Raw genomic sequence first — 14,319 nt, forward strand, 5'->3', positions numbered from 1 at the left:
CTTCTCCTTCCCTGTTCTCTTTCCCTTTACCCCTTCCCCTTCTTTTCCTTCCCCTCCTATTTCCCCTTTCCCTCTATCCCCCTCTCACCCCCAGCACATACTCAGTTTTCCCTGCTGAGGAGGCAGTCAGGCCAAGGAAAGAGTTCCCCCTCCCCATCATCAGCACAAACCCCAGTTCCTCATTTCTTACACAATTCGGGGCTTGTTACCAGAGATTCACAGTGGGATTTAGGATGGGGGGCATCTGTCCCATGAAGGAATTTCTTTAAGAGTGGTTTTGTGTCTCCTCCCTCTCCTTTTACAAGCATCTCATTTTTTCCCTCTGTTCCTTTCTCTTTCGCCGAAGAAATCCCTGTGAGATGTGGCTCCTGCTCTGCTCTCCTGGTTGGGATTCCCCCTTGTCCTGGCTGGGATTCCCCCCTATCTCCGTGCTGTTCATGCCTCAGCACTGACATATCCCCAGCCCTCTCTGCCCCGTTCCCCAGGCAAAACGGACCAGTCCTGCTCTGCCTGGGCTGTGCCACGGGGAATATCCACATGCTCCATCCTACTATGGATCAACACCTGAATTCTGACCAGCTCCAACTCAACCAGGGCCGGTTCACCCTTCCTTAGGCAACCTGGTGATCCCAGCTCCCTCAGGAGCACCATATCCACACCGAACTTCCACCAGCACAACTACTGCAGCCCAAAATCCCAACCTCAGCCTTCCCAGCACTCGCATCCCATCCACAAGCCACCTGATCCAGCAGTTCTGCAGATTCCCTGACATCCATCCTGTGCGAGCTCTGCCTGGCCACACAGTGGCAGTGGGGAACTGAGGGAACGTCCTTGAGCTCTCTCTGGTTTGTGTTTAAAAACGCATGGATAGACAGGAATGATTCCTGAGCAGGTTTGCGCTGCTGAAGGAGCCCAAACTCCTCATTTGGAGCCAGAGGAGGCACATCCTGCTGCTCTGTTTTCATTTCAAGCCAAGCGAGGCACAGCACGGAGCTCCGTCTCTGGGACAGCTCCGCACAGAGCGAATCAGGGATGTCCCACTCCCTGTTTTGGAAAACTCCTCGTAGAGCAAAGCTTCCCGATTTACCAGTGTTTTCCTGAGAGCGCAAAGCTCAGAGCCGAGGACGCAAATGAGCTGCGACAGTAAATACCCGCCGGAGCAGGATAATGAGACGCTCCTGGGAGCTGGGATGCCTCGGTCTGGAGCGGCAGCGTTTGAGGGAGGGGTGGGACCGACTCGCAGCCAGAAACACGATGGGAAATCCTGCAGAAAACCGGCATTTCCCAGTTTAACAGTTAAATCTGCTGCGATCCCTAAGGAAATCCCAACACACCCCACCAAAACCTGAGCACGCCTGGGTGGGCGCGGCTGGCGCGGCATCTGCAGGTGGAGCATCCCTAGGAGTGCTTTTGCTTTTCCCTGCTGTTGTGGCTGCCCCGTGGCACAGAGAGCTGACAAAGGGGCTGGGTCCGAGGGGAAAAGATGCCAAAAGAGGCTGGGGCCAGGGGACAAAGATGCCAAAAGAGGCTGGGTCCCGCCCTGTCACCCGGGCTGTGCTCCAGGGTCTGCTCACAGGCGCGATCCCGCTACTGACCGCCACGGGAGCTTTGACCTGCTCCGTCTCCGACCTGGGCCGGTTCACCCCTCCTTAGGCGACCTGGTGGCCCCCGGCTCCCCCAGGGCCACCATATCGATGCCGGCCTTAGCTTGGACGCCCGCTCGGCACAGCCCCCTGCAGCCCAGAACCCCCGGGCTCAGCGGTCCGCCAGCCTCAGCCTCCCCGGAGCTTGGATTACAGGCACAAGCCACCGTGCCCGGCTGCTCCCTCCGCTGCCTCCGCTCCCCATCACTCCGGGACCGGCTCCTCCGGCCTCGGGAACTCCTCAATGCTGCAGCAGCACGGTGGGAGGAGCAGCAGGCACAGGAAGCAAAGTTTAGTTCTTCAAGTGAGCATCCAACACAATACTTGGGTTTAGACAGGCCAGGTTATGCTGTTGTAGGCTGAAAAATTAAGTTCGTGGTCCTGCTCTAGGATGTGCCCAGAGAGAGCTCAGGAGGATTTGCAGAATGTCTGAGAGGCAGCCTGCTCACTGCAGGTGTAAGGAGCTGAATGATTCCCAGCAAAGGATATAAAAATAACAAAAACCTAAGGAAAGGAATAAAATTCAGGAGCTTCCTGCTTTTATCCATTCCCTGCCATAACAGGCAGCTGCCTAGGAATACTTTCACTGAGGACTTTTCATCTTAACTCTGTGTTTTGCCTCTGTCAAAGAGACCTGCCCCAGGTACCCCATGGGAATAACTGGCTGGTCCCTCTCCTCCACGGATGGCTCATGGCATTGTGTTTCTCCAGTGCAGAGGTCATGGCAAGGGTGTCCTGCCCAAGCAGGGACACACCTCCTGCCCTGCCAGACCCACTTGGGAGGTGTCTGAGCGCTTCTTCCAGCCCGCCCCGAGTTACTCGAGCAAAGTCCAGGGCAATCCCATCTCAGGGAAGGAAAATAAGATTTTCCCCAGTGCTGCACAAGGCTGAAGCCTTAAGGGTGTCAGGGCTGCACAGGAGAGATCCCAGATCTTGTTCTGGGCTCTTTTTATCTCCTTAAGGAAGAGCTGTTGGTGACAGCTGGAGTTTTGGTTAAAGACTTTAGGATAATGATTTAGGGGTCAAGGCATGAGGAGAGGGAGGCCTGGCATCCACAAACAGGGGAGAAAGGCAAACCACCCCCACAGAAATAACACCAGACACATCCAGGAACCCTCTCCCATCCCCTCCTCCTGCCACTGACACAGGGATTCTTCTTCCTGCCACAAATACATACATTTTTCATCACACGAAAAAAAATATAGCAGGAGGGATTTGAGAGAACAGAGGCATGAAACTCCGTGTTTTCCCTGAGAAAATCTGATGGGAACGAGCTTGGCAGACTGAGGAGAGCCCAGGCACAGTGAGGATGCAGATGGAGGGTCTGACAGAGCTGTGCCCTGGGGCAGCACCAAAGCAACACCTAGGATGGAAAATGAGCCCCCTCAGAGCTGGGAACACCTCGGGAGCTCATCCCTGAGCTCAGGGGGTGCCCTGCCCCCTGGAGCTCATCCCACAGCCCTTGTATCCCGCCCAGCGGGAGCAGCTGCTCTAGGATCTCGCTGAGCTCCCCCACAGGAGCTGTGGCTTTGTGCGGAGAGTTACAACTAAGCCAGGATACAACCCTAAATATAACCAGCTTGGGGATCCCACTGAGCTCCAAAACTCCCCCTTCCAAGGGCCAGGCAACCACAGAATCACAGAAGAGAATCATGGAATACCCTGAGCTGAAGGGACCCACAAGGATCTTCGAGTCCAGCCCCTGGCCCTGCACAGGACACCCCAAAATCCCACCATGGGCCTCAAATTATTCTTACTCTTGTTAAGGTTCAGGATTTTTCAGGCTGGTGTTGCCATGGTGGTGATCCAGGATTTTGGCATTTGGAGGTTTGGTCAGGCAGTATCCTCCTCCCGCCTTCATTTCCTCTGTCTGCTCCTGAGAACACCCTGGGAAAGGAGGACCCAGGTGGTTTGCCAATGGTACCTGTAAGGACATTCTGATGTACTTAAAATGAACAAAACCCCCCAAATATCCTGGAAGCATTGAATCCCTGAATGGTTTCGGTGGGAAGGGAGCTTAAACCACCCCCTGCCATGGGCAGGGACACCTCCCACTGTCCCAGGCTGCTCCAAGCCCCAATGTCCAGCCTGGCCTTGGGCACTGCCAGGGATCCAGGGGCAGCCCCAGCTGCTCTGGGCACCCTGTGCCAGGGCCTGCCCACCCTCACAGCCAGGAATTCCTTCCCAATCTCCCATCTATCCCTGCCCTCTGGCAGTGGGAAGCCATTCCCTGGGTCCTGTCCCTCCATCCCTTGTCCCCAGTCCCTCTCCAGCTCTCCTGGAGCCCCTTTAGGCCCTGGAAAGGGCTTGAGGTCTCCCTGGAGCTTCTCCTCTCCAGGGTGTCAAACTGGTTTTCCTGCTGGGAGCCTGCTTTGGAGGATCTCTTCCTCACTTCCACAGGGGGCTGGAGGAATACCCAGAGACCAGGACAGGGCTTTCTCCTGATGATACCTGTGGGATTTTTAGAGATTCTTCAGGATCCTCATGGCATGGTTTCAGCACACTCAGGCTCACAGAAACCTGCTGCAGTCAGGATGTTCTCCAACACCCCTTCCCACCTCTACTCCTCCATTTCATTAACAGATGGGAAGATCCCAGGGATCTCTCTGATGCCCCTTTGCCTGTAGCACACACACACCTTCAGAGGTTTCAGGTTCAGCTTCCTGCCAATCCCAGCCACTGTTGCATCCAGAATCACAGGAAACAGGGCTGAGACATCCCTGGGAACCATTCCCACCCCTCCCTGCCCACAGGCTGCAATGACCAGGGCCAAGTGCTCTGGGAAAGCGCCTCTCTCCTGACTCACCCTGGCAGAGGACACTTGGCCCATTGTCTCAGATCCCTCCAGGACAAATCTACCCCTGGAATGCCATTGTTATATCAAGGATGTCATTTGTTTCCACAGCAGGAGAATTTATCTAACACAGATACTAAACCCAGAGCGTTATTATATTCCCTCTTCCTTCCTTGGAAAGCCACAAAGGTCTTTGAAGGATCAGTGCAACAGAGGCTTTTCCCATCTCTGTCAAAAGAGGGAGTGAGGAAAGATGGGCTGCACCACATTAAAACAGGTTTGGCCTGATGGTCCAAAACGATTGGAATCGGATTTATATTCAAAGAGATAGAAATTCTCTGATTGATGAGTATCAGTTTCCTCAAGGTTCGGTAAATTTGGTGTTTCACGTTGCTGTGACAGCACCTGGACCTCTGGTGGGGGGCAGACCATGGAAACACAGCCGTGCAAATCCATGGAAAGCAATAAATGCAAACCTTGGTACCTGCACTGCCCACGGGTTCCTCATGGATAAGGAAAGATAAGGAAAGATAAGGAGCAGCCAGGCCCAGCTGAGTTACCACAAGGTCCCACAGGTATTTGCTGCCCTTCTCCCCAGGCTGTAACCCCTAATCACTTTATAACCATGATTGCTTTTTACTCTCTGGGCTGTAAATCCCCAGCAGGTACACAGGACACCCCATCCACTGACACACACTGTCAGCCAGTGCTCACTTTTAAAACATTTACCTCACTTTTAAAACATTTAGCTTACTTTTAAAACATTAAACTCACTTTTAAAATATTTAACTCACTTTTAAAATATTTAACTCCTGCAGGCTACCCAGTAACTCACTGGGGGTTGCCAAGGACCTGAGAAGGGTTTTAATTCTCAAGCAGGTGTTTGAAACGGAACTCCTCCTAAGAGCTCACGTTTTTCAGGTGATTTAGAACATATTTGGGTATTTTAAGTGCTTTTTTTGGGTATTTGACCTTGAAAATCAATCAGCAGTGTAATACTATGCTATATGGAGTAGATAGTGCCCAGAGGTGCATTTCTTTCCCTGGGGGTGGTTACACGGAGTAGATTTAAATCCTTTTTCTTCAGGCTGGGCATGGCTGAGACGAAGAACCTGCTTTGCTCAGACCATCACACTTCATCTGTGGTGACACATTTCCAACCCACTGCTGCTTAAGTCGCTCTCTTAAAAATAAGAACCTGTCTTTCCAAGCAAATTCCCATTTTAAAGGGTGTGTTATGTCCTGGCTCTCCCAGGTGAGCTGCAGGGGCTCTGCAGGGACACAGCAGTGGGATTCCTCAGACAGCAAAGCCTTTTTTTGCTTTACTGAAGCTATTTCCATTTGCTTCCTGTTTACCCTCCTTCCTGTTCACTTACGGAAACCAACAGGACTCTCCACTGAAATGTTCCAAAAGTAGGTGGTGCTCTCTCTCCAGCTTCTCCCCCATTCCCTGCGGGATTGGTAAACGTGAGCTGCCAGGATTGACGTGCACAGAGTTTATTAGTGACTAATTTGAGATCTTAACTACCCGAAGTGCTGAGTGCTCAAATGTCTTGTTGCTATCTATCCTCCTAAAGAGCAGGAATAATTCCTTCAAAAGCCTTGCCAGACCGTGGCAAATCTTCCCCTGGTGCACAGACTGTGAGGTCGGGAAGGGCAGGGAGGATCCTTGGAAATAAATCCCAGCACAGGTGGAAAAGCATTTGGCTGAGTGAATCCCATTTCTCTTCTGAGGAAGAACAACTTACTGTGCAGTGACCAGGCACTGGAACAGATTGTCCACAGAGGAGTCTCCTTCCCTGGAGACATTCCAGAACCAGCTGGACACAATCCCTGTGCTCTGGGATGGCCCTGCTGGAGCATGGAGGTGGCACCAGGTGACACATTGTGGTCCCTTCCAACCTGAGCCACTCAGGGCACATCCCCACATCAGTTTGGGATTTCTGTGGGAAGATGTGCAGCTCATCACTTCCCTCTGGCAGGTTTTGAGCTGTGTATGATCACAGGAAGATCAATTTTGGGTGCTCTCAGTGGGTCATGCAGAGGCAGAAGCTGCGACCACAGCCCAGAGCAGCCTGACTCAGGCACGGGCCCTCCCAGAGATACTGGGAAAGGAGCAGGCAGAGGGATAAGAGGGATTGGAGCAGGGTCCTGTGTCTGATATCAAGCACGGACAGGCAGGAGTCCTGCAGGGAGAGGAGCAGAGCAGGAAGTGCTGCTGAGCTGTGGGAGGGCCCAATCCCCACACGGCTTCAGAGCAGGAGCAGCTCAAAGAAGAAACCCTGGGCACCTCTGCAGGTGTTGCACAGGTCCCATCACTTTTCCAGGAGTGAAGTTCAGGAAAGCTGTTTGCCAGGTGAAATGGGCAAAGGCAAAGGGGGCCAAGCTCTATCTGCACCCAGTCCCCAAGGATGAGGGACAACACAGTCTCCAACAAAGGAGAACAAAGCCAAGATTGAAGAGGAGACACCCAAGGAACAGCATGTCTGGGTGCAAAAGGGGGAGCAGATGATGGAAAGGGAACTTCCCCACCCTGCAGTTACTCATTCCATGGGGTTCCATGGTACCCAGAGGTGGGTGACACAGCCTGGACAGCCGAGCATCCCAGACCCAGCCCCGTGTTCCACCACCTGTGCTTTATTTTCACTTAATTCTTGAGATCCACACTCCTCAGCTGGCAGATCCTACAAGAAAGCCCCAAAGGAACCTCTCAGCTCTTAAAAAGGAAAGCAGAACAACCCCAGCACGGTCACACCCTCCCCATAACTTTGCACTGTCAGAACAAAAGCACCAAAAGTCATTTCCTGAGAGCACAAAAAGCTGCTCCGAGGCCGAGGGAAGAGTGACTGATTCCAGCTCATGGGCAAAGGCAGGACCTTAAAGCTCCTGACATCACCTTTCTCTACTATTTTGACCACTCGTGGTCTCTTGCTGCCTGATTTAATGAACTGACCAGCACGGAAATGGTCACACGGAGCAGAGCCAAGTGAAAACCCACTCATGTCCACATCCTGAGGTTAATTTAAGCCCTGCAAATATTTAGCTCTGTGTTTAGATAAATATCCCATGTTAGTGAGAGAGGAGACTGAACCAGCTGCATCCAGCAGGATCAGGGCTTGCTGCAAATCCCAATCCAGTATGATAATTAGCAGCATTATCTGGTCTAATCACCAGAGCGTGAACTCTGGCAGTGCCCGGCGCAGGCAGGGACACTCCTGAGCCCTGGGGTCAGCAGGCTGTACCCTGGCACGGCCTCTCATCAGAAGAGGCCATGAATGGCGTGTTTTCCTTGGCATCCTCCCTCTTGGCTTGCTGCAGGAAAGAGCAAAGCCTTCCTCGAAAACTCCTATTGACATCAGAGAATCATGGAAAATCCTGAGCTGGAAGGGACCCACAGGGATCATGGATCCAACCCCTGGCACTGCACCAACCACCCTCTGAGGGAAGAACTTTTCTCTGATCTCCAACATAAACTCCCCTGGCACAGCTCCAGCCATTCCTGTCCCTGCTCACCAGAGAGAAGAGCTTGATCCCTTAATAATTCTGTAGTCTAGGAAACCTCCTGTTCTCCTAAAGACACCAAACCATTCCCCCTGGCAGCTCCAAGAGGGACTGCTTTCCATGTGCCAGGACATCAGCCACATAAATCAACTCAAAATTTGGTATTTTTTAAGGGAATGGGAGGATATGCTGAAGTCAATCCTGCACAATCCCAAAGGAATGCACACTGTGCTCTCCAAGAGGAGACCCCAAAGTGATCAAGTACATCCCAGTGGAAGGCGTCCCTGCCCGTGGCAGGGGGTGGAACGAGATGGGCTTTAAGGTCTCTCCCAACCCGACACAGTCTGGGATTCCACGATTTTGCTGGATTTGTGTTCCAGTCGCCGCTTCCCCCATTCACTCGACGAGCTCAGGAGCAACCACCGGCACAGGCCGGCTCTCCCGGCAGGAATTGGGTGGGCACCCCCTGCCCCAGCAGCCCAGGCCCGGAGGAGCAGCCTGGCAGCGTTCCCGTGTCCCTGGCAGCGTTCCCGTGTCCCAGCCCTCCGGCACAGCCCCGGGGCGCGGGGTGGGGACACGGCCCGGTGGCGGGACCGGCCCGACGTGTGTGTGCAGGAGCTGCTCTGCCCGCGCTGGGCGTGCCGGGGCACAGGTCCCGGGGAGCAGGGCAGGGACGTGCCCCGAACGCTGCGTGTCCCGCGCGGTGATCCATGGAGTTTCACCCGCTGGAATCACAGGGAGTGACCCAGGACAACGTGGAGTCATAAACCCGATGATGCATCACTGAATCACGGAACGGCTGGGGCTGGAAGGGACCTTAAAGTTCATCCAGTGCCACCCCTGCCTTGGGCAGGGCCACCTCCCACTGTCCCAGGCTGCTCCAAGCCCCAATGTCCAGCCTGGCCTTGGGCACTGCCAGGGATCCAGGGGCAGCCCCAGCTGCTCTGGGCACCCTGTGCCAGGGCCTGCCCACCCTCGCTGTACAAGCCGCCCATCCCAAGGCAGGGTTTATTTCCCTCACAGGGGCTCGGTCCCGGGGCCGCTCCCCACCCCGTCCCGCCGGGTCCTGCCCCTTTAAGACGCGCCCCGCGCCCCGCGCGCGCCCCGCTCTGACGCGCGATCGCGTGGCGCCTCTCCCCACCGCGGCCCCGCCCCCTCCGCGCGCCGCGCACGCGCCGCCCCGCCCCGCCCAATCAGCGGCGCGGCCCCGCCCCCCGCGGCGCTCCCGGGGGCGGGGCAGCGGCTGCGGCGCATGCGCGCCGGGCGGGCGGGAAGGCGCGGGCGGAAGGAGGGCGGGGCCGCGGCGGGGCGTGGCGGGGGCGCGCGGGCGCATGCGCGGGGCGGCGGCGGGGCGGAAGCGGGCGCGAGCGCGCGCGGCCCCTTTCCGGCGGCGCGGGCGGAGGGAGCGGCGCGCGGGGCCCTCAGGTACGGCCGGGACGCTCCCGGGCCATCGCGGCCACTCCCGGCACTTCCCGGCGCTCCCCGGCCCTCAGGATCCTCCCGCCGCCACCGCGCCGGCACCCATGAGCTGAGGCGCCGCGGCGGGAGCCGAGGCAGGAGCGGGCGGAGCCGCCGCCGCGGGCCCGGCGGAGCAGCGGAGCCGCCTCCCCGCCGCCCCATGCGCGGCCCGCGCTGAGCCCCGCCCGCCCTTCCCCGCCGGGCCGGCGCTCGCCCTCTCGCCCTCCCTTGGATGCCGCCGAGATGGGCAAGGTGCTGTCCAAGATCTTCGGGAACAAGGAGATGCGGATCCTGATGCTGGGGCTGGACGCGGCCGGCAAGACCACGATCCTGTACAAGCTGAAGCTGGGCCAGTCGGTGACCACGATCCCCACCGTGGGCTTCAACGTAGAGACCGTCACCTACAAGAACGTCAAGTTCAACGTGTGGGACGTGGGCGGCCAGGACAAGATCCGGCCCCTGTGGCGGCACTACTACACGGGCACGCAGGGGCTCATCTTCGTGGTGGACTGCGCCGACCGCGACCGCATCGACGAGGCGCGGCAGGAGCTGCACCGCATCATCAACGACCGGGAGATGCGGGACGCCATCATCCTCATCTTCGCCAACAAGCAGGACCTGCCCGACGCCATGAAACCCCACGAGATCCAGGAGAAACTGGGCCTGACCCGGATCAGGGATAGGAATTGGTATGTGCAGCCCTCCTGTGCCACGACGGGGGATGGACTCTACGAAGGGCTGACGTGGTTAACGTCCAATTATAAATCCTAATGGGAGAGGAACTATTTAGTCTACAAAGAATTAAAGAAAAAAAAAAAAACAAAAAAACCAACAAAACAAAACAAAAAAAAAACCCACGTGGCTTTCCAGAAGAATGATTCTCTACTGAAAAGTAAAAACAAAAACGCATCCATAGGATTATGATCACCTTTCTCCAGTTGCCACCCTTTCCTCCTGCACCCTTGGCTGGATTCCTGTTCTAACTCCTCCTGCTTGGCGTTAGGATGCTCTAACCTCCGAATGTGACACGAACACAGGCACTAGATGCTATGGCAGACTTCCAGCAAACAGGGGAAGGACACATTATAGACTTGCTAAGTAACTTTTTTTTGTTTTTTTTTTTTTTTTTTCCTTTTTCCTCTCGATAGCCCTTTGCTGGTTTGATTATTTTGGGGGATGTTGGGGGAGGGGGTCCATTTTCAGTGTATGCTTTCTGGGTCTACTTTTTTGATTATATATATATATTTTTTCTCTCTCTCTCTTCTCTCACTTTGCTGTAGATTGCTACTTTTTTGCATTCCTGCAGGATATGTTGCTAGGTCGACTTCATCTAGTAAACTGAAAATTGTTGCTTAAAATCAAACCGCAGTCTGTCTTTTTATATTAAGGACTTCTTTTTTTAAAGTTCTGTTAATCTGTAACTAAACAGTGACTCAGTCTGGCTCCACGGCTCAGGCTAATGAGGGGAATTCTTGCCTGCAGTGGCAGAGAGTGGGAATTCCACTGTAACGTGTTCAAAGTGCGTGTCGGGCGCTGGGAAATGTAAGAACTGCTTTGGAGTGTCAGCTGGGAAGTTCTGACCCATACATCATGCATGAGGAGGGATGCAAAACCAGCTCCCCACACCACATAGCAAACAAGGCATGAACGGTGCTGTAGTTCCAGGGTAGGCACTGGGCAGCTTTTTGTCTTAAATGAGGTTTGGTTGCAGTTTTTTACTACTTGGTGTCAGTCCCCGGGCCGAGGCTCTTTCCAGCAGATGCAGCAATAAAATGTTGCAATGAGTTTGACTTTAAATCAGATGTTTTGGCAAAAGTCCAGCACTGACTTGCCTCTCGCTTCCATCTCAAGGCAGCTGGAGAGTACTTAAACCTTTAAAGGATTCCTGATTCTTTCCAACAGAAAGAAGGAAGTTGTTGTTATTATTGTTCTTTTTCCATGCTGGAGCCTTGCAAAGGGGCGAGTTCCGTGCTGAGCTCTGCTCGAGCCTGGGGGTTCTGACATCAGGAAGGGCCATTTTGAGGAAATCACTTCTTGCTTTAGTTTTCCAAGCCTGGACTGAGCTCCTGCGAGTGGCTGGAGCCTCGCTGTGTCCTGGTTGTTGCTGTAGTCCTGTAGGAAAGGGAACTATGTTGGATGTCTGAGGCCCATTGAGTAACTACTAATGAGAGTGGGGAGGGGAGAGAGAGAGAATCGACACTGAATGTAAACTTCCATAATTAGTTCTTAAAGGGCAAGCAGCTCGTTAGCCATGTCACAGCCTGTAGCTGGGACTGGCCAATCAAAAACCCCACCCAGAGTGAGTATTTGCATAAAAACTCAATCAAGTATTAATTAACGCTGGGTGCACAAACTATTAAAGCAGCTGGTTCTTATTCAGCCTTAAGGATTAACTTCCGATTTCTTCCAGGAGTTAAAACTCCGTTGGGGAATTCTAGGAATGTATGCTACAAAACCAGAAGAAAATGGCTTTTATTTTCCTTTTTTTTCCTTAATTGTTTTCTCTTTTCAAGAATATAAGTTTTACATGGAATTGGGGGCATTACACTACATTGCTGCAGTGGCGACTCTGCATGCTGAGTACATTGTACATGGAGCTCTTACCAAAGATGTATGGGAAGATAAAAATCCTGAATTCACTTCTGAAATCCAATGCTTTGGACCACTTCAAAGTCCTCTTAGAGTATGGTTCCAAAAAAAGACTTTTCTGGATGTGGGTTGCAAATGGGACTGGATGGGTTCTTGGTGCTAGAAGATAGAGCATTGATGGACTTTGTGAATTAGAGAGAGTCTGCAGAAGCTTAATGTAGAAATAACTCTTCCATCTCAGCCCTAAAGAAGAGGAAGTGAGATTAGTTTATTTTAATCCAAGGCTTTTTGCCATTGGAATATCATTGCTCTATTTTCTAGCTTTTTTTTTTTTTTTTCCTGTTGCTGTAACTTAATGAACAGTGTGGTGGTATAAAAACTTAAAATTACAACAATATGGTTACTGTTTTCTTCTGGAGCATCAATAAAATAGCCAAGCACAAAGTAAATGCCTAAACTGGAAAACTTGAAGCTCTATTAATGGTTCTTGAACTTTCTTAAACCTATTCTCAGTCAACATGAAAACTTCAATACCTTCATTTTTTGTCTGAGTTGGTTTCCTGTGTTTCCAAGCGCTGGGGCAGCCTTCACATTAAGTTAACTTCACAATTTTGTATCCCCTTAGAAATAACTTTGTTATTCTGTTTTGTAGGTGAAAGGAAACTGCTTTTGCTTCTGGATTTTTTTAATGTTTTTTTGGGGGGGGGGAGTGGGGAGGAAGAGATGGGGGAGAAAATGTTACTGGAACGTGGGGCAGAGCCGTCAGAAAGAAACGGCCGTTGCCACCGAACAAAAACCCACAGGTTTCACTTCCAATATGTCCTTTCTAGGCTGTAGCTGGACCTCAGCACGAGGTAGTGGCTGCCGGTAGGAAAAAGTGGGAATTCTGTACGAAACAAACCAGTCTGGAGTTCCAAGTGCATCGATTTGTGTTCGTGTGAATTTATGGAGTAAGTTTTGAATGGCGTTAAATCGTGTCCGACCAAGTGACTGAGTTTGTGGCCTGTGATCTCCCTGACTGAAGTACCCAGGAATTTTGTGTTCTCAATATGGCTGTAGTGTTGGTAAAGAACTAATAAGCAGAAAATAAAGCAATTATACAGCGGAGCTCTCCTGGTATGTTACTTATATTGAATTATGAGAGAAGCAGAAAGGGGCAATCTGGTGCCAGACTTGGGCGTTGTGCTGGCATAAAGAGGGCTCTGTTCTGGATCTCCCAGATTGAAAGCCTGGCTGTAATTCCTTTGAGAATTAGATGAGAGACTATTTTTATAAGTGGAAAAGGAGGATGCTGCTTTAATATTCCCACTTGAGCAAATTTTATTGTCAGGGTTCTCCAGCCTCGGTGCCGGCCCCGCGTAACTCGGGAAGGTGAGGGCACGGAGGGACTGTCACTGCCGTGTTCCAGGGAGAAAATTCCTTAAAAAGGGCAGCCGTGAGACCGGTGTGGAATACGCAGGGATGGACAAAAGGGCCGATGAGTGACTAGGGGTGTTTGTGGAGTGACAGATGTGACGTTGGGACTCTGTGGTGCCTGAGTAGGACACGAGTGAGCCGATAAAAGGACTTGGGCAGGTGCTAGGGCTGCGGGGGGCTGGGAGCAGCGGGATATGGATCCTGTGACAGCTGCCATCCCCTGGGAGAGGCAGCAGGGTCACAGCCGGAGCTCTGCTGGCCGAGGGCACGGCGGGGGCTCCGAGGCTGCTCCCACAGCTGCAGGTGCCAGGCCGGGTGTCAGCCCTGCAACTGTCTCCTTGTTGGGAGCTTTGGGAATCCTCAGGAGCATCATTACCTGGTCTAGTGAGCAGCACCCCTGCCTATGGAACGAGCTGAGCTTTGAGGTCCCTTCCCACCCAAACCATTCCATGATTCCATGATTATCCAGCCAGGTGGGCACAGGGGCCGTGGGGCCACCGCAGCCGTGATTCCCCAAAGCCTTCCACTGCCAGGGTGTTCAGCTCTGTGTGCCTGTCAGTCCAGGGTGTGGCTGGGTAAATGAACTTACTCTGACTTAATTAAACTCCTCGGAGCTGGGAGACGAGCAGGGGGAACTGGTGTGTCTCTCGCTGGAGCAGTGAGTCACATTTCAAAATGCCGGCTCTTATCACGTCCCATCGGAGCGTGGTGAGCCCGAGTCCGGACCACACCGTGACTCAGCCCTCAGCAGGGCTCTGCCCCCAGTCACAGGGCCCTGTCCTCATGGACAGGCCTTGGAAAAAGTGTGCCCACCATTCGTAATTGGAAATTATCCCTGCTAATGCAAGTCCTCCCAAAGGAATGTGTCTGGCTTTACAAACATTGTCAGAACAGCTGGGCACAAGGGCTGTGAGAGCC

The 14,319-nt window shown here is 53.2% G+C and overlaps 1 protein-coding gene across 1 annotated transcript; it reads left to right on the plus strand.

Annotated features, from left to right (window-relative positions):
- The first annotated feature begins 9,221 nt into the window (after positions 1-9,221).
- Positions 9,222-13,092, plus strand: ARF6 (ADP ribosylation factor 6). Its single transcript, XM_032112399.1, has one exon. The coding sequence runs from the start codon at positions 9,640-9,642 to the stop codon at positions 10,165-10,167; it is 528 nt and encodes a 175-aa protein (XP_031968290.1). The 5' UTR covers positions 9,222-9,639; the 3' UTR covers positions 10,168-13,092.
- The last annotated feature ends 1,227 nt before the right edge of the window (positions 13,093-14,319 follow it).

The sequence above is a fragment of the Corvus moneduloides genome, chromosome 6 (genome assembly GCF_009650955.1).
Source record: "Corvus moneduloides isolate bCorMon1 chromosome 6, bCorMon1.pri, whole genome shotgun sequence".
Classification (NCBI taxonomy): Eukaryota; Metazoa; Chordata; class Aves; order Passeriformes; family Corvidae; genus Corvus; species Corvus moneduloides.